At 44.9% G+C, this 21,456-nt stretch overlaps 2 protein-coding genes across 14 annotated transcripts in view; one reads left to right on the top strand and one right to left on the bottom strand.

Annotated features, from left to right (window-relative positions):
* Nucleotides 1-15,612, bottom strand: part of rad52 (RAD52 homolog, DNA repair protein) — a 48,282-nt gene extending 32,670 nt beyond the window's left edge. For 2 of the 5 annotated variants that reach the window (XM_038780207.1, XM_038780208.1), the window contains exons 1-7: nucleotides 15,410-15,610; nucleotides 12,678-12,779; nucleotides 9,222-9,315; nucleotides 8,021-8,088; nucleotides 7,766-7,884; nucleotides 6,149-6,224; nucleotides 465-661 (exon numbers count right to left, since the gene is read on the bottom strand). In XM_038780207.1, coding sequence (XP_038636135.1) covers nucleotides 465-661; nucleotides 6,149-6,224; nucleotides 7,766-7,884; nucleotides 8,021-8,088; nucleotides 9,222-9,315; nucleotides 12,678-12,779; nucleotides 15,410-15,478 — 725 coding nt within the window. In that variant the 5' untranslated portion in view covers nucleotides 15,479-15,610. Of the gene's footprint in view, nucleotides 1-464; nucleotides 662-6,148; nucleotides 6,225-7,765; nucleotides 7,885-8,020; nucleotides 8,089-9,221; nucleotides 9,316-12,677; nucleotides 12,780-15,322 lie in introns of all 5 variants that reach the window. The other 3 variants (XM_038780212.1, XM_038780209.1, XM_038780211.1) reach the window with 3 other exon arrangements.
* Nucleotides 15,613-15,715: 103 nt separating this feature from the next.
* The window catches only part of erc1b (ELKS/RAB6-interacting/CAST family member 1b), a 1,169,759-nt gene continuing 1,164,018 nt past the window's right edge, over nucleotides 15,716-21,456 (top strand). For 7 of the 9 annotated variants that reach the window (XM_038780204.1, XM_038780201.1, XM_038780203.1 and 4 more), the window contains exon 1: nucleotides 15,716-15,915. The gene's annotated coding sequence lies outside the window, so the exon portion shown is untranslated. The other 2 variants (XM_038780206.1, XM_038780198.1) reach the window with 2 other exon arrangements.

The following is a 21,456-nucleotide window of genomic DNA, read 5'->3' as shown; positions in this document are numbered from 1 at the left end:
AAGATTGTCAGAAATACCTATTATGTCCTATTATAGGTATAATACCTATTAAAGGAAGGGAATCCTGATACCATATGAAGTATCAAATGAAGCAAAGTCATAACCAAGTTAATTGCAAGGGAAAATAATTGAACAGTTCAGCCAGGTGATCAATCCTGGTTTCATGGGGAATGTCGAAAGCTTGTGTTCGAATGAAGTACCAAATCTACGAAGCTCTTGACAGTTATTTACATATGAAGTACAAAAATAAATATCTGAACTGTGACAGAATTCCTGGTGGATTATGACTAGATCACCATGAGAGGTATGCCAAGAGAGACTCTGGGATTAGAAGTTCACACAGATACAAAACATTTAGCATAGTTGGCAATATATGATCAGATACTTCATTGATTAGACAAGCAATAGAGAGAGCAATCTGATCTGTTTTCACTTAAATGTTTGAAATGTACATAAACACCAACCGTGGAAAGCTACATGTTCCTTCTGCTGTATGTTCCTTCCTTTCTGCTACCTCTTCTTTAACACCTTTGTAAGGGGAATGTGAAGCAGGAGCAGGCAGGATCTGGTTCGGAGTTCGTAACATGCTGCTGTATCTGGCTTTCTGCACCATGGGTTCATTGTCCATTCTTTTTGCATCAGCAAGCTGAAAGTCTGATTGCTTAAAGACAAAAAAAATAATTTATCGTTTGTACAAAACATGTGAAATGAGTGAATCCGATTTATTTGACTCCGAAATGGTAACTGTTCCTTGAGGTCCTTTTTACCTCTGTTTTTAAAAATAAAAATATTTTTATTCTCCTCCTTTTTCACATTTTCATCCAAATTTACACCCACCAACAATCAACGGTAACAAATACAATGTCAATCCCCTGGCCAACAATTACTTCCTCCCATCAACCCAACATTTCAAATACAAAGATCAAAGAAAATAATTCAGGAATCCACCATCCACCCATACATAGTCACCAACAACCCAACCACTCCTCACCCCCCCCCCTCAATGTTCGATGTCATCCTATTCTTGAAAGTCCATAATAAACAAAGCCCATGAATTGCAGAACCCTTCCATCCTTCCCCTCAACTCAAACTTCACCTCCTCGAGTGTTAACAACTTCCAATAGATCCCCCAATCATGCCAGGGCACAGGGTGGAGAAACTGACCTCCACCCCAACAGGACCGGCCTTTGGGCGATCAGTGAACTGAAACATCTGCCTTCGCACCTGCTTCCAACCCCTGCCAATCCGATACCCCGGCTTCCAGAAGACCCGCTGAAGCCTCACATGTACCACCTTCAAAATTACCTCTCCAGCTTTGGCCAGGACCAAGCATATGAATGTGGTTTGTGGGGGGGGGGGGGGGGGGGGGGGGGGGGGGATGCAACGTTCATAAATGCCCTCTAACCCCTCAAGGAGTCGGCTCATCCTCACCTTTGTGAGTGCGCCCTATACACCACCTTCAGCTGTATCAGCTTCAACCTCACGCACGAAGTTGAGGCATTCACTCTCCGGAGCACCTCACAGCACAAGCCCTCCTCCATGCCCTTTCCAACTCTTCCTCCCACTTTGCCTTAATCCCCTCCAGTGGTGCCTTCTCTTCTCCCAGAATCGCCCCATAAATCACCGACACCACCCCTTCTCCATTCCCTCTGTCGTCAACATCTCCTCCAACAGCGTGGAGGACGGCGCCACCGGAAAGCTCTGTATCTCCTTCTTAGCAAAATCTTGGACCTGTATATACACCAAAACATTTCCCCCTGCCGTAACCCATATTTTGCCCCCAGCTCCTTCAATCCTGCAAACCGGTCCCCTAGAAACAAATCATTTAATGCCCCGACTCCTTTCTCCTCCCATTTCAGAAAATTCCCATCCCATTGCCCTGGCTCAAATCTTTGATTCCTCCGAATCCCTTGACCCCGCCGCCAGCCTAAAGTGCTAGCGCAACTGCCTCCAGATTTTTAACATCGCTACTACTACCGGACTCCGAGTTTTTCCCCGGAGCCATCGGGAGTGGCACTGTTGCCAACGCCCTCAGCCCCTACCCACTACACAGACCCCTCCATTTTAACCCACTTGGGAGTCCCCCTCTCTACCCCAGCACCTCACCTTCTCTGCCCTGTAATAATATAATACATTCGGAAGACCCAACCCCCCTGACTAACTCCTCTCTGCAACAGCAACTTCCTAATCCTAGCCACCTTTCCCCCACCCCTCATATAAATGAGGTAATCATCTTTTCAACCTCCTTGAAAAATGCCTTTGGCAGGAAGATTGGCAGGCACCGAAAAATAAACAACACGTTCATTTTAATTGCCTGTACTCGACCTGCCAGCGACAGAGGGAGACCATCCACCTTGTCAAATACGCTTTCACCCTCCCGACCAGACAAGTAATGTTATACCTACAGAGCCCCCTCCCCAATCCCGTGCCACCTGCACCCTCAGCTATCTGAAGTGTGTCCCCGCCCTATGGAATGGTAGCCCCCCCTCCCCACTCCTGGCCGAGACACACAAAATATTCACTTTTATCTAAATTTAGCTTATACTGCAAAAAAGACCCAAACACTCGAAGCAGCTCCAATATGCCAGCCATTGACAGATTTGGTTCCGATACATACAACAGCAAGTCGTCCGCATACGAAGGTACCCTATGCTCAACACCCCCCCTCTCACTGCCCCATACTATCCCTTTCCGCACCTCCGAACTCCTCAACGAGATGGCCAACGGCTCAATCGCAAGCGCGAACAACAGGGTGTGGTACATGAAATATCTCTGCCTGATCCCATGGTCCCGAGCAAAATATCCCAAATTCATGTTATTTGTGCAGACACTCGCCCTTGGCTTCCTGTGCAGCAGCCTTAGCCAATCTACAAATCGTAGTCCAATCCCAAACCGCTCCAGAAACGCCATCAAATACCCCCACTCTACTCGGTCAAACACCTTCTCGGCGTCCAATGCCACAATCTTTATCCCTTGTACATGCCTTGTACATTCCAAGAATAACATTAAGTGTCGCCTTAAATTATGCAGTTAAATTTTCCCATCATCAGCAGAAAAATACAATCAAAATTTGGTGCTGGGCCTAGCCGATTCTATCTTGTCTTAGTCTGTTCTCAGATGATTAATATCTGTTAGGGCTCCATTAGAGGTGCCTATATACGGCCTCAGAGTACATTAGCTTGGAAGGATTTTTTTTTAAAAGCCACTCGACAATCACAGTTGTGATAGTTAGTGAAAATGATCTCCGTGTGGCTTATGGGTAGATTGCAGAACCATGCTCAGCAATATATAGCCCAACAGTTTAATGTCACTATTTTAAATCTTTTAAAAAAAATTTAGAATACCCAATTATTTTTTTCCAATTAAGGGGCAATTTAGTGTGGCCAATCCACCTACCCTGCACATCTTTGGGTTGTGGGGGCGAAACCCACGCAAGAAAGGGGACAATGTGCCAACTCCACATGGACAGTGACCCAGAACTGGGATCAAATTTGGGAGCTCGGTGCTGTGAGGCAGCAGTTCTGCCCTTTAATGCCACTTTTAACCCACAAGTGAAGAATTGGTGAGATTATGGAGAATGGTGGTTCCCATAAATCTGCACGATATCACATGGGTGGCATGGCAGCACAGTGGTTAGCACTGTTGTTTCACAGCTCCAGGGTCCCAGGTTTGATTCCCAGCTTGGGTCACTGTCTGTGGGGAGTCTGCATGTTCTCCCAGTGTCTGCATGGGTTTCCTCCGGACAGTCCAAAGATGTGCAGTGTAGCTGGATTGGCCACGCTAAATTGCCCCTTAATTGGAAAAAATTAATTGGGTACTCTAAATTAACAAAAAATAAAAAGGATAGGTGGATTGGCCATGCTAAATTGCCCTCCGTGTCCAAAAAGTGGGGTTACTGGGATAGGGTGAAGGCATGGGCTAAAATAAGGTGCTCTTTCCAAGGGTCGGTGCAGCCTCGACGAACCGAGTGGCCTCTATGATTCTATGAAATCAGTGCGTAGAAAAAGAAAATATTAAGTAATTCAATTTGATGAAAATCTTCTGATTCTGTCCCACTGAGGGACGAAAAACTTTGATAAAAATGTTTTTTTCAGTAATACCTCAAGTTCTGTACTACGAAGTAACTATTTAACGTAATTATTGTTGCCAGCCTGCTGATTTAATCTGCTGCATATTCTTTGCAGATAACGGAATAAAATGTTTTGCAGCCAAGGTGGACAAAAACACGGCAACAAACTGGCTGAAGTTCGAAAATGAGACTGTTATTGTGTTAGAAAAATTAATCTAATGGGGAGCAAGGAACAAATAAAATATCTTAATCCAAAATCAAAGTGCATTGGAGTCAGAGGCTTACTGTTAAACAGAAAGCAAAATCAATCTTTTGTTAACATCTTATTTGAAAAAACGGTGATTAGATTACTTCTGCTGGTGCTTAGATTACATCTGCACACTAATGTTGCAATTATGAGGTTCATAAGATTGTTATGTTTTGGAATTCTCAAAGGCAAAATAGAAGGGGGTCTTGTTAGTTCTTCTGACGTTTGCTTGACAATAGGTCTAGGATGGAAGCCCAGATTGTGTCTATTTGGTGATGGTTCAAGTATGGACAAAATAGCTGAACGTGAAAGATAAGAGTGACTGCCCTTGACATCAAGACATTTGGTAGAGTTTGGCATCAGCAATTATTGCCCCCAAGGGGGTAGTGGTGATCTGCCTCCTTGAACTGCTGCAGTTCAAGTGATTTGGCACACCCACATTGCAGTTTAGGAGTGTTGTTGGAATTGAACTAATCCAGATAAGGGGAGAGTATTCCAGCCCGATGGGTGTACCTGCATCACATGGACTGCGGTTCAATAAGGTAGCTCACCACAACCTTCTCCAGGGCAATTAGCAATTGGCTCTAAATCCTAGCCTAGCCAATGACACACCCATCACTTGACTGAACACAATAAAATAGAGCAGATGTTCACGGCTGGAGACAATGGCAGCAATCTTGGAATTCAGTCCAATTCACTCAAAGTCCGGGAAAGGTGTTGAAAATATCAGGTTGCAACCAGTTGTGATGTCAACTATCCATTTCCTTCTAATATGAAACAAAGTTTCAGAATATGGCCTGCCATCTGTCCAGCACACAGACTCACTGTTCAAAATACAGTTAAGTGGAAGTGACAGATAGGCAAGGAGCTGCTCCTCCAATCATAGACTTTCGCTCCTTTATTTGCTGTTGACAGGCTCATTATTAGATGCAAGTACCTGCCCTTAAAGGGACACATGAATCTTATTGATAGAGAGACAGGAGGCTCCGAGGAACAGCACCCTATGGTCTACCAAAGTTTGAGTGAGGAAGCATGTCTAGGCATCATGACAGATGTCTCAAATGCCTCCTCAGCAGTAAAATGTCCACAGCAACCTGGCAGAGAGTCTGTGCGTGTATCCGAGTGGGGAGGGAGTGGGTGTGTGAGGGAGAATTCAGAGCCTGGAAGTGTGCAGTCACACACTTCCCCATATCCCTCTCAAAAAACATGTTCCGCCAAGGCTAAATTAAAGTGTATGCCATCTGAGGATATCCAGATAATTTGAGACTCCTGGTGATGGTCATCCCCCTCCTTTTGTGAGCCATCACTGGCTCAGGGTTACGACAGTGACCAATGGCATGAGTGTTAGATCCTAGAGGGATAATCACTTACAGGTGGAGCTTACTTCAGAAAGAGAATATGGGTTTCCTTTGAGCACATTAGGAGGCAAGCAATGGAACACCACCTCATATATTCTTTGTCATATTGCTCATAGTTCATTTAAATTGAAAACGAGAGACTCTGACAAGCAACTGAAGAGGCAAGCACAATACCGCAAGACATGGAGAAAGGAGCAGAGGTCTGTTGCAAGACAGATCATGACAACATTTAATCTTTAGCATCCGAATATTGTCCTATTTCAGCTGGTCAAGGAAATGTTTAGTCTGTTCAAGCAACAAAATGAGGGTTTACATAAAGGTTGGAATAAGCAGGCTCATTCTATTATACTTTATTGTAGGCCATTGCTTAAAGCAGGAAAATCACAAACACCAATGCATCCGCTGTTAGTGGTGGAGACTGTATGTTACAGAGTAATAATTTAATTCCAACAAGTCTTCTGATCAAATACTCACCTTCCGGGGGAGTTTATTCACTAATCGTAGATACTCTTTATCCAGAATACAATTACCCAAGACGTTGCCAAAAGATCTGAAAAGTAAAGCACTGATATATTTATACTGCTTATGAATCAGTTAAAAAATATTCCTTTGTCATGTGTGCTTCCCAGGGGTTTGTTATTCCATGGTCATTTATTAATCTTGTCCTTGCTCAACATTTGAGACTAACAATAAAAGTAACCCAGGTAAGATAACCAATTTAATCTAGAGTTCTCAGTAAACTAATATGGAGTGGCACAGTGGTTAGCACTGCTCCATCCAAATTCAGTTCTAGCCTTGGGTGACTATGTGGGATTTTCACATTCTTCCCATGTCTGTGTGGGTTTCCTCCGGGGGCTCCAGTTTCCTCCCACAGTTCAAAGATGTGCAGGTTAGGTGGATTGGCCATGCTTAATTGCCCCTTAACGTCCAAAGGATGTGCAGGTTGCGCCGAGGTACGGTGCTCTTTCAGAGAGTCGGTGCATACTCAATGGGCTGAATGGCCTCCTTGTGCACTGTAGGGGTGTCATGAATTTTACAAGCTGCTGTGAAATTGCATTAATGAATTTTTAAAATTTCTTGTGTGTTAATTACTGCCCAGTCTTCTAGCCTCAATTCATACTTATTTATTACAATGAAATGTTATTTCTAGTTCATGTTTGGATTGGTAAAGCATTTCCCGATGTGAGGAGCATCTTTCTCATCAAATGATCATTAATTTGTTTTAGGCCAGTGCTTATTAGTTATGATAGTGCTTTGCGTCATTTTCTTATTTTGTCTTCCTGTAACTAAACGTGGGACATCCTGGTTTGTATGCCATAGAACTTGCAAGTAGGTCACCAGCGAACAGAATCAAACATTTCTAGCGTCACAAATGCACGGTATGTGTACATTATTGGGGCAGGTGAGGTGAAAAAGGAGACAACGAATAGTGCCTAGACTTTAAATAAACATAGCTTTATAAATATTACTTTCAAATAAACAAATAAAGTATGGCGGCATGGTGGATAATTGGTTAGCACTACTGCCGTACAGCACCAGGAGCCCGAGTTAAATCATGGTTTTGGGTGACTATCTGTGTGGAGTTGGTTCTCCCCAAATCTGCGTGGTTTTCTTCCCATAGTCCAAAGATATACAGGTTAGGTGGATTGACCCTTAGTGTTAATAGTTAGATGATGTTACGGGGATGGGGTGGGGCGTGGGCCTCGGTGGGGTGCTCTTTCAGAGGGTCGGTGCAGACTCGATGGGCCAAATGGCCTCCTCCTGCACTGCAGGGATTCCATGATTCCAGGGTTCTAATATCTTTCAATCCAACAATGTATAGTGTTCTATAACTTAAAATATCACTGGGGGAGGTTTAGCACAGTGGTCTAAACAGCTGACTTGTAATTCAGAAAATGCCAGCAGAGTGGGTTCAATTCCTGTACTGGCCTCCCTGAACAGGCGCTGGAATGTGGCGACTAGGGGCTTTTCACAGTAACTTCATTGAAGTCTACTTGTGACAATAAGTGATTATCATATTATACTTAATAGGTTAGTCTCTGGAACTTTGGTACTGGTTGCTACATACTGAAGAAGCAAATGGTTTAATACTTCATAGCTCTCTTTAGTCCATCAGTGACTGCTTCCTTCCTGGCCTTCTCCAGTGACAGTGCCTTGGATTTCAGTCCCTCACTCACTCCATAACCGACATCTTCATGAAAAGACCCATCCTCATTTTCAAAAACAAAACAGGAAGTTGCACACATTACATTGAGAAAAAGATACAGCTGGATGCGAAAGTAAATTTTCCTTCTTTATACTGTATCCATAAAACAAGATCAGCATTTTAGCAACAAGCATCTATACCTTGAGTTGGACCTTAACAAATGCACTGACACCGACATAAAATTTTCCATTAATGAGATCCACAAAATCTGAAATAAAGAAATCAAATAACTAAATTAAGGAAAAAAAGAAGGAAAACTTGCATTTATACGGCACCTTCCACAAATGTTTGAGATCCCAATTCACTTTAAAGCCAATCAAGCCAATTTGTGCACAGCAAACGTCCACAATCATTAATTTGAGAATGATCAGCTAATCTGTTCTTGTGATACTGATTGAGTAACAAGCAGGTAACCTCGCCCCTCTCGCCCCTGAAATATTTGGCTTCTCCAGTTACAGATCATCTCTCTCCCATGTGCAGCAACTGTGGGAGAGAAAAAATTAGTGATTGGAGCAGCTCCACGCATATTCTTGCATTCAAACTTACCTGATGGCCCAGCGTTTTGAAAACTAGCTTTGAGGGGTGCACATGGCCTTCAAGCTGCACAAACCTAGTTCAAAATTTCAACAGAAGGACAGTACCTGACAGTGCAGCGCACCCCCCAGTACCGCACTGAATTATCAGACGAGATTTTTGTACTCAAATCCTGGAGTGGGTCTTGAACCCACAACCGTCTGATCTGGGGCAAAATCGCTACTCACTGATCCACAGCTGGCTTTAAAGTCCAGGATGTGGACATAAACAGTGGGTGGCTATTCCAGTTACATCCATAGACTGCAGATGGATTCTAATCATATGGTCGCTGTTTTAAATATTTACTATATTTTATGTTGTGTTTTTTTTCTGGTGGAATCAGATGTCAGATTTAGCAAATCTAAAATTAGGTTCCAAGGTTGAACTCGAGTGAGAAAATCCATCTATTAATTCTACCAGGGAACAATATAACGGCACATTTGATTTGGTAATGCCTTTTTAAAAATAAATTTAGAGTACCCAATAATTTTTTGTTCCAATTAAGAGGCAATTTAGCATGGCCAATCCACCTACCCTGCAGATCTTTGGGTGGGGGTGAAACCCATGCAGAAACGGGGAGAATGTACAAACTCTCCACGGACAGTGACCCAGGGCCAGGATTCGAATCTGGGTCCTCAGCACCGCAGTCCCAGTGCACCCTGCGCCACGTGCCGCCCTGGTAATGCCGTTAACACCCCAGAAATTAAATGTCCTTCATGTCCAAACAGTCATTTTTCTAACAACCAAAACTAAACCATTTGTACGTACCAACATTTTGTTGTGTGATAGAATGAGACCATCCATTATATCCAAAGACTTCATTAGCAAGGCTGACAATCCTGTGACCCTCAACGTAGCAGACCTGAATACAACAATCAGGACAGATTAAGAGATGAGTGGTAATTGGGAAAATATTTACAAAAACATACGTTCAAGTGGGACAGTTCTCAAGTGGATGAAGCTTTTTGTTTCAGGCTTCCATATAAATAGGTTGCTTCAAGAAGTGGGTGATGGAGCAAGATTGCATGGACCATGAGATTGCTGTGGGACGAATAAGGTGTTTCATTGAGCAGACCATAAAGAGTCAATTGTTTTCTGGAATGAAGATGCTCAAGGTGTGGACATGACAGATTGAAGGAATGTTGTAGGATCAAGTACATGGCCAATATAGGGGCTGTTTAGCACAGGGCTAAATCGCTGGCTTTGAAAGCTACCAAGGCAGGCCAGCAGCATGGTTCAATTCCCGTACCAGCCTCCCCGAACAGGCGTCGGAATGTGGCGACTAGGGGATTTTCACAGTAACTTCATTTGAAGCCTACTTGTGACAATAAGTGATTTTCATTTTCATTTCATTTTTCAAGTTGCTACTGAATATGATTCCACCATTTTTTCCACATAGTGTTCCAGATCTTAACAAGCCTGTGTGAAAAGATGTCTCCACATTTTCCTTCTCATTCTTTGCCAATTATTTTAAATCTATGACCTCTGTTTACCAATCGACATGTCAGAGGAATCCAAATCCCTTCCCCCTATTTGGTCTGTCAAAATCTCCAAGTATCTATCAAGAGTGGCCAGGAAGCACCACAACTGTACTGATTGATTTGGCCCAGTCCTGAATGGTATATCTGCCAGGGGAGGCCTGTTGCAGGTGGGAAGGGAACCTACAAGAGTGAAAAAAATCTACTTGATCTCATCTTCACCCTCATCAATTTACCTGTCTATGACAGTGTTGGTAAGAGTGACCACAACACAGTCTTTGTAGACACAAAGTCCTAACTTCACACTGGGGATACAGCACATCATTTTGTGTGGCACTATCACTGTGCTGAATGGGATCAATTCAGAACAGCTCCAGCAGTTCAAAATTAAAAATAATAATAATTTACAGGATGTGGGCGTCGCTAGTTATGTCAGCATTTATTGTCCATCCATAGTTGCCCTTCAGAAGGTGGTGGTGAGTTGCCTTCTTGAACCGCTGCAGTTCTCGAGGTGTTGGTACACCCACTGTGCTGTTGGGAAAGGGGTTCCAGGATGTTGCCTCAGCAAAGGAATGGCGATATATTTCCGTTCAGGTGGTGGAGTGACTTGGAGAGGAACCACCAGGTGGTGGGGTTCCCAGGTATCTGCTACCGTGTCCTTCTAGAAGGCAGAGGGTTTGGAAAGTGCTGTCTAAGGAACCTTGGCGAGTTACTGCAGTGCATCTTGTAGATGATACACATGGCTGCCACTGTTTGTCGGTGGTGGAGGGTTTGAATGTTTGTGGAAGGGGTGGCAATTAAGTGGGCTGCTTTATCCTGAACTCATCCAGGCATGTGGAGAGTATTCCATTACACTCCTGACTTGTGCCTTGTAGATGGTGGATGGGCTTTGGGGGGTCAGGTGGCGAGTCATGGATTCCCAGCTTTTGACCTGCCCTGGTAGCCACATTATTAATATAGCTAATCCAGTTCAGTTTCTGATCAATGGTAACCCCCAGGATGCTGATTGTGGAGGATTCAGCAATGATAATGCCATTGAATGCCAAGAGGTGCTGGTTAGATCCTCTCTTGTATGAGAAGGTAATTGCCTGGCACTTACCAGTTATCTTCCCCGCTTTGTAGAAAATAATCTCAGCTGTTCCAATCTCTGACTATATGAAATTCTTCACCCTTTGTATAATTCTGGTCAACCTCCTCCATACCCTCTCCAAGCCCTTGATATCCTTCCTAAAGTGTGGTGTCCAAAATTGTACATACTACTCCAACAGAGACCTAACCAGAGATTTGTAAAGGTTAAGCATGATTTCTTTGCTTTTATATTCAATGCCCCTGTTTACAAAGGAAGGTGTCCCACAGGCTTTTTCTTGGGTGGAAAAGGTGAGAGGATGATAATTGATTGAAAGTTGATAACGTGTTTAGATTCTGCAGCATATGGGCATAAATGTAAACAGAAGGGGACTCAGGAACATTTTTGCAAAAGCAAACAGGAAACATGTAGATATTATGGACAAATGACAAGTAGAAATCAGAACAGAAAACATTGGGCAGATCACCAGTTGTCGGCGCACAGAGCACAAAGGAACATATCAAGGTGAAGCATGTGGGACCCAGGAGAGAGATAAGGGTGGAAAGTGAAAGAGTTTGCAATAAATAAAATATAAACACAAACTGCAAAAATCAGCATTTGATCAGATATGAAAAACAATGCAGTAAAATATTTTACAAATTGCTGGATTGCTAAATGCCAAAGTTGTCAGTTCAGTTCCTACTTTGTTTAATCTCAGTTAGGCATGTTTTTCTATTTTCTTAATTAAAGTCACACAAAGGATGAACATATAGTCATGCTGATCCACACTGGGCTGGCTGATCAAAAATGGCAGAGAACCAGTGCTGAAAGCGAGGAGGAGCACCCTCAGGAGGAGGATGCTAGGGCAGAATGGAGAAACAGGCAACAGTGGCACAGTCTCACTGTTGGATCTAAAATGAACTAAAGCAAGCATAAAAAGGAAAGTGGCAGGAAACAAAGGTGGCACAATGAGCAGCGAGTTTAAAGGTGGAGAGAAAGAGACAGATATCGGTCCCTGAATACTCAAAAGAACAATCTGAACAGCTTGAAGATAAATGTGAGACTGGCAGGCATTGCACAGAACAGAAAGACACCCAGTGGTAGTAAATAATGAACTAAAACAAAATAGCAGGGAAGAATCACAAAGATTTGGGCTTGAGGAAACACAAGTGAGTTAATAAACTTTAGGTCTCAAGTGAGAAGGCAAAATGTTCAAAAAATAATCACAAAAACAAATCACGTTTTTTGATAGAAATTAACAAAACTTATTGCTGGCAAATGACATAAATTGTTCCAAGTGGCATCTGGTGGTCACTGCCTGAAACTGCAGGCAAACAAAACTTTTTAATGAGGAATTATTGCAGCCAATTGTGATTGAATTGGGTGACAATAACCACCTGCTGTAAACTGTAAAATCCTACTTAAGGTATCACCTACCACAGGCAAGAACAAAGGTTAGAAGGCTGGCATGGGTGGCTAAATACTTTCAGACTGTCAAATTCTCATCCGTGGGGGCAAATAGTTGATTAGTCACACCAGCAGCACATCTGTTCAGCTAAACTCACTACTATTGCAATTATATTTAACTTGGAACATAATTTTTTTTTAAATGGAACCTTTAGTCACATGTGTTTTCCTTCAGGATCAGGTGGTGCAAGGAGTCGGTGTCTGTCAATTTACCTTTTGGCCCCCACCTGCTGGACGTTGACTGATGTATTCTGGACCCAGTCGCCTCTGCAAAGCGTTCTGGATTGCTTGATATTCCTCAGCAGTGTACTGATACTGCAATGAACCAAAATGATAGACAAAGTTAATTTGGTATAGTTCAGCTGATGCATGCATTGCTCTTGTTTAAAGGAAATAGCAGGTTTCATGTTTTAAGTTTTAAAATGTAGTACCTTACTTCCTAATTTCTTAGCAAATAAATGCATTATGTTGTGCGTCATAGATTGGAGCGAGCTAGGCTGTCACAGATTCATTGAGTTCATTGATCTCTAATGCATTGGCAATAGGATACAGCGACCAATCTCATGATCCCTGGGTGCGAGACAGATTACTTTGCAGAAAAATCTTGTGTAATGGGCCAGGCTTTAAAGTGTATTATGGAGTTCACCTGACTTACAACCTTTATGTTAATGTGGCTAGGATGAGCACAAGAGCCTTCACTTGAGGTGTTATTCAACAGTCTTTCAGACACTTTCATCAAAATAAGCTTATTCAAAGAACTTAGTTAACATTTATATATAACCAAACAGCAAGAATTTGTATGAATTATAAACATAGATACTCCCCAGCTACAGCAATCTATGTATAACACTTAATGAATTCCCCCTTAACTGTTCCAATTCAAAAACAAAATCCCATAAACCAAAACTAATGGAATAGAGTATAAAAGTAGATAAGTACTGCTGCACCTGTATAGGGCATTGGTGAGTTTGCATCTGGAGTACTGCGTGTAATTTTGGTACCCTTACTTGACGAAGATTGTAAACGCATTAGAGGCGCTTCGGAGAAGGTTCACCAGGTTGTTACAGGGATGAAGAAAGATGGAGCAGTTTAGGCTGATACTCGCTGGAGCTTAGGAGAATTAGAGGAGATCTAATTGAGGTTTGACAGGGTAGACTGAAAGCGGATGTTTACCTTTGCTTGACATTCTCGAGCGAGAGGTCACAAGGAGGAATTACTTCACTCAAAGGGTCGTGAACCTGTGGAATTCTCTGCCCCACAGTGCACTGAGCACCGGAACACTAAACAAATTTGAGGAGATAGATAGGTTTTTCATTTGTAGAGGGATGAAGAGTTATAAGGAGCAGGCAGGAAGGTGGAGATGAGGCCGAGATTAAATCAGTCATGATCGTATTGAATGACAGAGCAGTCTTGAGGGGCTGAATTGCCTATTCCTGCTCCGAGCTCTCACCATGGTAAAACAATTAGTGGATCTACAGTTTATTCAGTCAGCACATTATTGTTCTCCCCCCCCCCGTTAATAAAACCTGATATTTGTGTATTAACTTCAAAACAATATATTTTTCTCTGAAATTTATATTAAGCGACCCAAGAATCAATGTCTACATTTTAAAAAGGAAATCTTCTAAACTAGTTGATCTGCAATTGCATCTTTGTGACCAGTGATGGTGCTATAGCACATCAGTTCTGCATCTCTCAACAGTGGAATGACCAACTGTCACAGATTTTCTGCTGCTGTCCTGTAATTATGCCTTTCCTTCCACGTCTTGTCTTTCCAGGGCGCATTTCATCATGGAATTCATCTGCTTTGACCAGACTTCATGGTTGTGCACATGTCAGGGGTTTTTGATTTACCCATGCCTTGGGGAAGACTGGAATCATAAAGTCCCGACAGTGCAGGGGTGGCCATTCTGCTCATCAAGTCTGCACTGACCCTCTGAAAGAGCACACTACAAAGATCCACTCCCCCACCCTATCCCTGTAACCCCTCCCCCCCATCCCTGTAACCCCCCCACCTAATCTGCACATCCTTGTAACCCCATGGGGCAATTTAGTATGGTCAATCCACCTAACCTGCATATCTTTGGACTGTGGGAGGAAAGTGGAGCATCTGGAGGAAACCCATGTAGACAGAGGGAGAACATGCAAATTATACAGTCACCCAAGGCTATATAATCAAACCTGGGTCTCCGGTGCTGTGAGGCAGCAATGCTAACCACTGTACCATCATGCCACCCACATGCATGATGGTACATGCATCCCTTAATTTGCCAACAACACCCCTTAATTTACTCCCAAGAGTTGGTCACCCTGCCCAGAGGCAACCGCAGAGAAACCCATCTGCAAACAATTCTACATCACAATTTCCTGTAAACTTTTCATTTGAACCACACCTCTAAGTATATAGAAAATGGGTCCTAAAATTGTCTACAGGCTGTGGTCCAACTACCCCTGCACCCTAATTCCTTCTAAATCTAAAAATATTTCAGAATGGCCTGTTTATGTTGTAAATTCAATGTCCCGATTCACACCTGCCAGAGATCTCCAGAATTCTCCAGGAATTAATGCATAATCTTAATACTGCTGCGAACAACCCAACAGGAAAAAAAACAATGGCATTTAAACATTGGACTTAATAGCATGAACAGATCTTTGAGGCCTTATGAGCCTTCTTTGCCATTCAATATGATCATGGTTGACCTGACTGTAGACTGTAGTCTCAACTCCCCTTTTTTGTCTGCACCCCGTTCTCAGCTCCCTTATCTAATTCTGCCTCGATTAAATGCAATGGTCCAGCTTCCAATGCACTCTAAAGAAGAGAAGTCCACATATTAAAAACCCTTTGAGAAAAGACTTACCTTCATCTATTCACAACAGAAAAGCAAATGGCATCAATTAGGTTACATATACCAGGGGGCGCCAGGTTGAACTTTGGTGTCACTAACCTGCCCAAAACAAACAGTCGGCGTGCGAGGGCCACAGCGTTGGCATGGCTCATCCCTGGCTTCAGACATACTCACTCACGCACGCATCTAAAAGGATAAAACTGCAACTCCCACGAATTAAAAACGGCGAACTGACCCAAACAAAACGTTGAGGTGCGCGGTCTGTCGGGAAGAAGGTCAGGCGAACCAATGACGAGCATTACGTTTCTGTTCGCAACCCCGCCCAAATGACGTCACCGGCCGGGTGGAAGGCGGAGGAATTCTCCCTCGCAGAGGCCGCCGGGAATGAGGTAGAAATCCGCAAGGCAGCCTGGGAAAAGAAACCAGTGGAAAAAAATCGACGTGGTGTTTGTAGGAGGGTTTGCGTCAGTGGAAGCGCCTCTGTACAACTGGCTCGTAATTAGAAAGAGAGACGCGGGGGGGGGGTCAAAGGGGACCGAAAAATCTAAATCAAACGCCGACTAAAACAGCTTTTGTACCTGACAGGGGGATTGCGATAGCGACAGGTGAGTGTGCGCCAAAGAGAAGCGGCATCGCGCGCTCAACTGTCAGTGAGGTGGAGAGGAGCGGACAAGGTGGGTTTGGTGTTGGTGTCCCAGTATCGCAGCCAGAGGTGGGAGGGGGTCCAAGGCTTTGGCACGGCCCGGGCGGGTGGGCGAGGTGAAATGCCAGCCGTCGCCGGTGTGCAGCATTCAGGTGGCCGCATCTCAGGGAAGTTTTGCTCTTCCCGATTATCGAAAAGTGTCAATGCGCTTCACTTTCTCGGGTTTATCAGTTAAATTGGTGGCGAGCGGTGTGTGCCGTCCTCATCATAAAGTCCGTCATCATCCCTCAAATGAACACACACAAGTTACAGGCAATAATGGAAGTGATTGTACAGCAGCTTGTACTGGCATCTTGATTGAGGGCTTCAGGTGATGTCATAAGCCACAAGAGTGAGAATTGAATGATTTGTGTGAACTTCAGACTGAGGTTACAGATTTGTTACTCTTTTGGTATTTAAAACATTCATTGGACTCTTTTGTGAAATAGCAGCTATTTGCCTTTGTCTAAAAGGGGTATGATTTTTTAACTTCCTGCTGTTAATTTCTGTTCAGGTAATGGTATAATCATTTAGACATAGTGTTTGTAAAATGCTATTGAAACAAATACACTGCATAGTTCTTCGGTTGTATTGGATTGGAACTTGTAACATGATTTCAATTTATAGCTGTCAATTACCATTTCACTTGATGAAATGATCTTAAGTTAGTTATTTAGGACTGTAGTTTCTCTTGGTGGTACAGCGGTTAGCACTGCTGCATCACTGTGCTGAGGATCAGGGTTCGAATCTGGTCCCGGGTCTGATCCCGACCCCAGGTCATTGTGTGGAGTTTGCACATTCTCCCCTTTTTAAAAAATAAACGTTTTATTGAGGTATTTTCTTTAGCATTTTAGCAGCAACAAAATCAACAAGATAAATATATACAGAGTGCAAATTCCGCCACCTTCTCCTGCAGGTCTTGTCATTACTTACCCCCTAACCTATTCTAACTTAACCCCCTCCCCCCACTTTCTTCTGATGATTAGTTCTCTGTAAGGAAGTCCACGAATGGTTGCCACCTCCGGGTGAATCCCAGCTGAGACTCTCTCATGGCAAACTTAATTTTCTCCAGGCAGAGGAAAGCCAGGTCTCCGATTGTGGGAGCTTTGAGTCTCTCCACTCCAGCAATCGTCTCAGCAGGAACGGCAGGGGCGCTGTCACCAGTGCCCCTAGACGTGTGCCCTGACATGAAGCCGCCTCCATGCGCACCCACGCCGGCCCCCCCCCCACCAGCCATCTCCTCACCATGCTATGTTAGCCGCCCACTAATAATTACTGAAATTTGGCAGCGCCAGTCCACCATCTCCCCAATTCCGCTCGAGCATTTCCCTTTTCACCTGCGGGGGCTTAACCCCCCCCCCCCCCCCCCCCCACACACACACACACACACACACACACACACAAAGCCCACAATTATCTTATTAATACGCTTAAAAAAAGGACCGCAGGATGAAGATGGGGAGGCACTGGAAAATGAAGAGAAACCTTGGGAGGGCTGTCACTTTTACCGACTGCACCCAGAGACAACATCCGGAGTTCCGGAGCGCGTCCCAACTCCGGAAATCCTCCTTCATCTGGTCCACCAACTGGGCCAAGTTCAATTTGTGTAGCCTGTCCCAATGCCTCGCCACCCGAATACCCAAGCACCTAAAACTGTCCCCTACCACTCTGAACGGCAGTTACCCTAGTTGCCTCTCCTGACCTCTCGTCTGAACCACAAACATCTCGCTCTTCCCCCATGAAGCTTGTAACCCGAAAACTGGCCGAATTCCCCTAGGATTCCCATAATTTCCCTCCATTGGGTCTGAGACATCCAGCAGCAAGTCATCCGCATACAATGAGACTCTGTTCTCCACCCACCCCCATTGAACCAACCCCTTCAATCCCCTTGAGGCCCTCCGAGCAATTGCCAGCAGCTCTATTGCTAGTGCAAACAGCAGTGGGTAGAGGGGATACCCCTATTTCGTCCCCCGATGTAGTCTGAAATATTCCAATGTCGTCCTATTTGTCCGTACACTAGCTACCGGCGCACAGTACAGCAGCCTAACCCAGTCAACAAAGCCCCTCCCAAACCCGAACCGCTCCAGCACCTCCCATAAGTAATCCCGCTCGACACCGTCGAACGCTTTTTCAGCGTCCATCGCAACCACCACTTCCACTTCACTGCCTTCCAGGGGAATCATAATCACATTGAGCAACCCTTCTTACATTGGTCCCCAGCTGCCTTCCCTTTACAAACCCTGTCTGGTCCTACCCTATAACGTCCGGTACATATTCCTCAATCCTAGAGGCCAGAATCTTGGCCAGGCGTTTGGCATCCACGTTTGACATGGATATCAGCCTATAAGAACCGCACAGCTCCGTGAGCGAGATCATAGCCTGTGACATTGTCTGGGGTAAAACCCTCTTTCCTTGGCCTCCTTAAGAACTTTCTGGAGTACCGGCCCCAATATTCTGGAGAGCCTTTTATAGAACTCGACTGGGTGCCCGTCCGGCTCCGGGGCTTCCTTGACTGCATGACCTTCAAGCCCTCCACTATCTCCTCCAGCACAACCGGGGGCCCCAGCCCTTCTACCAGCTCCCCATCCACCTTCGGGAAAGTCAGCCCATTTAAGAAGAGCCTCATCCCCTCCGGCCCCCCAGGGAGTTCGGATCAATATAACCTACTATAAAAGTCCCAAAAGCTCTTGCTCACCCGCTCAGAGTCCCCAACTGACTTCCTATCCCTGTCAACCACTTTCCCTAGTTGCCTCCCTCTGAGCTGCAGTGCAAGCATCCTACTGGCCTTTTCCCCAGGCTCGTAGATCGCTCCCTTCACGTTCCTGAGCTGCTCCACTGCACTACCTGTAGTTAACAAACCAAATTCTGCCTGCAGCCTCTGGCGTTCCCTCAATAGCCCTGCCTCTGGAACCTCGGCATGTATCCTATCCACTCGTAAGATCTCTCTTACCAGTCGGTCCGTTTCTGCCCTTTTTGTCCTGACCCTGTGAGCCCGGATTGAGATCAGTTCTCCTCTCACCACTGCCTTCAGCGCTTCCCAGACCACCGGTGGTGAGACCTCCCCCGTGTTGTTTACTTGCAGGTAGTTCAGCGTGCACTTCCTCAACCTCTTGCAGACCGTCGTCCGCCAACAGCCCCACATCCAATCTCCATTGCGGGCGCTGCTTGCTGTTTATACTGACCTGCAAGTGCGGAGCATGGTCCGAGATCGTAATTGCCAAATCGCCCGTGTCCACCACCCCCGCCACCAGGGCCCTGCCCACTACAACGAAATCTATCCGGGAATACACCTTGTGAACGTGGGAGAAGAAAGAAAATTCCGGACTCTTGGCTACCTAAATTTCCACGGATCTCCCCCCCCCCCAGCTAATAAACTAAATATATACACACCCCCACTGTGCTTCCGTGAGCTAGCTCACCCAGCTAGTTTGGTGACCCCACCTCTGGCGCCAAGAAGTCTCCCACCCATTGTTCCTTCGCTCCCCTCCCCCTTCTCCTGTCAACATGTTCTCTCATCCAACAATCCCCAAACAAACATCCAGCAGCAAGAAACAAAGAACAAAAGCACCATCCACCGAAACCCAGGCAGACACGTCTCCATCCTACCAACGTGCACAACAAAATAGAACACAAAAGGAACGTTACCAACATCTACCCCAAAAAGAAGGAACCAAAAACAAATAGAAGATTGATTCTCCCCCCTCTCCCCTAAACAGAGCTCCAAAAAGACTGATACAAAGCTATACGAAAAAACATAGCCGATTTTAACAACATAAAGAGAAAAAGGAAAAACAAACCCAACCGAATCCTCACCAACATTCCAAGGGGGAGAGAAAAGCAAATAAACAAAAGCCCCCCCCCAGAGAAAAACAAACAAAGAAAAAGGGCCCAATGTAAGCCAAGGTATTGTCACCGAGTCCACAAGTTCTCAAGCTCCCACCAGTCCTTTTTTTGCATAGTCCAACGCCTTGTCGGGTGACTCAAAATCATGATGTTGGTCTTCGTGCGTAACCCACAGGCGCGCCGGGTACAGCAGCCAAACTTTACCTGCTTCTCAAAGAAAATCATCTTGACTTGATTGAAGCCTGCCCTCTTCCTAGCCACCTCCACGCTCAGGTCCTGGGTACACCCGCAGGATGCTATTCTCCCACTTGCAACTCTGCGTGTGCTTAGCCCATCGCAGAATACATTCCTTGCCCAAGAACCTGTGGAATCTCACCACCATCGCCCTCGGAGGGTCTCCCGCCCGGGGTTTCCTGGAAAGCGCCCGATACACCCTGTCCACCTCCAGCAGTCGGGGGAATGCCCCCTCCCCCAGCAGCGTTTCGAACATACCCGCCATGTATGCGCCAGTATCTTCTCCCTCATCTCCCTCCGGAAGCCCAACAATTCTTAGATTCTGTTGGTATGACCGGTTCTCAAGGTCTTCCACCTTCTCCAAGAGCCTTTTCTGCTGTTCCCGAAGCATCCCCACCTCCAGCTCCACAGCTGTTTGGTGCTCCTCTTGTTCCAGCAGCACCTGCTCCACCTTCCGAATCGCCCGGTCCTGGGCGTCCAGTCTGCTTTCCAGGTGATCAATAGACTCCTTGATCGGGTCCAGGCATTCCCGCTTCTGTCTGGCGAAACCATCCTGAATGGCCTGCATCACTGGGTCTGCTGCACGCTGCGCTGCCACTCCAGGGGTCCGTCCCTGGGCCATACTGTCTCCCGTTACAACTTCAACATCGCTCGCTACTGGCTTCTTGTTTCTGCCCTTCGCACACTTCTGATCCTTTTTTCCATAAACAGTGCCCAGCTGCCTCAGCCAACGAACCTTCCGATTAAAACCAAAGAAAAGTCTGAGGGAAAGGTCCAAAAGTCCAACCAGAGCAGGAGCCGCCAAATACGTGACTTACTCCTCCATAGCCGTCACCGGAAGTCTGCACATTCTCCCCTTATCTATGTGGCTCTCACCCCCACAACCCAATGATGTGCAGGGTAGATGGATTGACCACACTAAAGTGCCCATTAATTGGAATTTGTTTTTAAAGTTAAAAGAAAAGAAAATATTTAAATAAAAGGACTGTCATTTCACATCTGGTTTTAAAAAACTATGAACCAGTATTGGTAAAATTATTAATGTTGAGTCCCGAGAAATCTACCGTTTCATGCTCCCTTATATAGCCTGAAGGTCTTTAACACACATACTGCAAAGGAAAGTCCTGCAATTCTGTTTCTTTAATTTGCTCTGGATTCATCCAATTATTTGTAAATCAACACCAAATTGTTAACTTATTGGTGATTAGCAAATTTTGGCTCTGGCTTGTGCAAGTCATTCACAATAGATCCTAAAACAAAATTAATTTGAATCATTGGTCAAACATGCCATTGTTAACTTGATCAGAAGTTGCGAAGTGCTTATTTAGAAATTAGTTAGAAAATAATTTAGACAGCGGGAGGTGGCGAGGGAGATAGGGGGAGTTAG

This window comes from Scyliorhinus canicula, chromosome 20, assembly GCF_902713615.1.
Source record: "Scyliorhinus canicula chromosome 20, sScyCan1.1, whole genome shotgun sequence".
Classification (NCBI taxonomy): domain Eukaryota; kingdom Metazoa; phylum Chordata; class Chondrichthyes; order Carcharhiniformes; family Scyliorhinidae; genus Scyliorhinus; species Scyliorhinus canicula.
The sequence above is the reverse complement of the archived record's forward strand: the minus strand, read 5'-3'. Positions and strand labels throughout refer to the sequence as shown.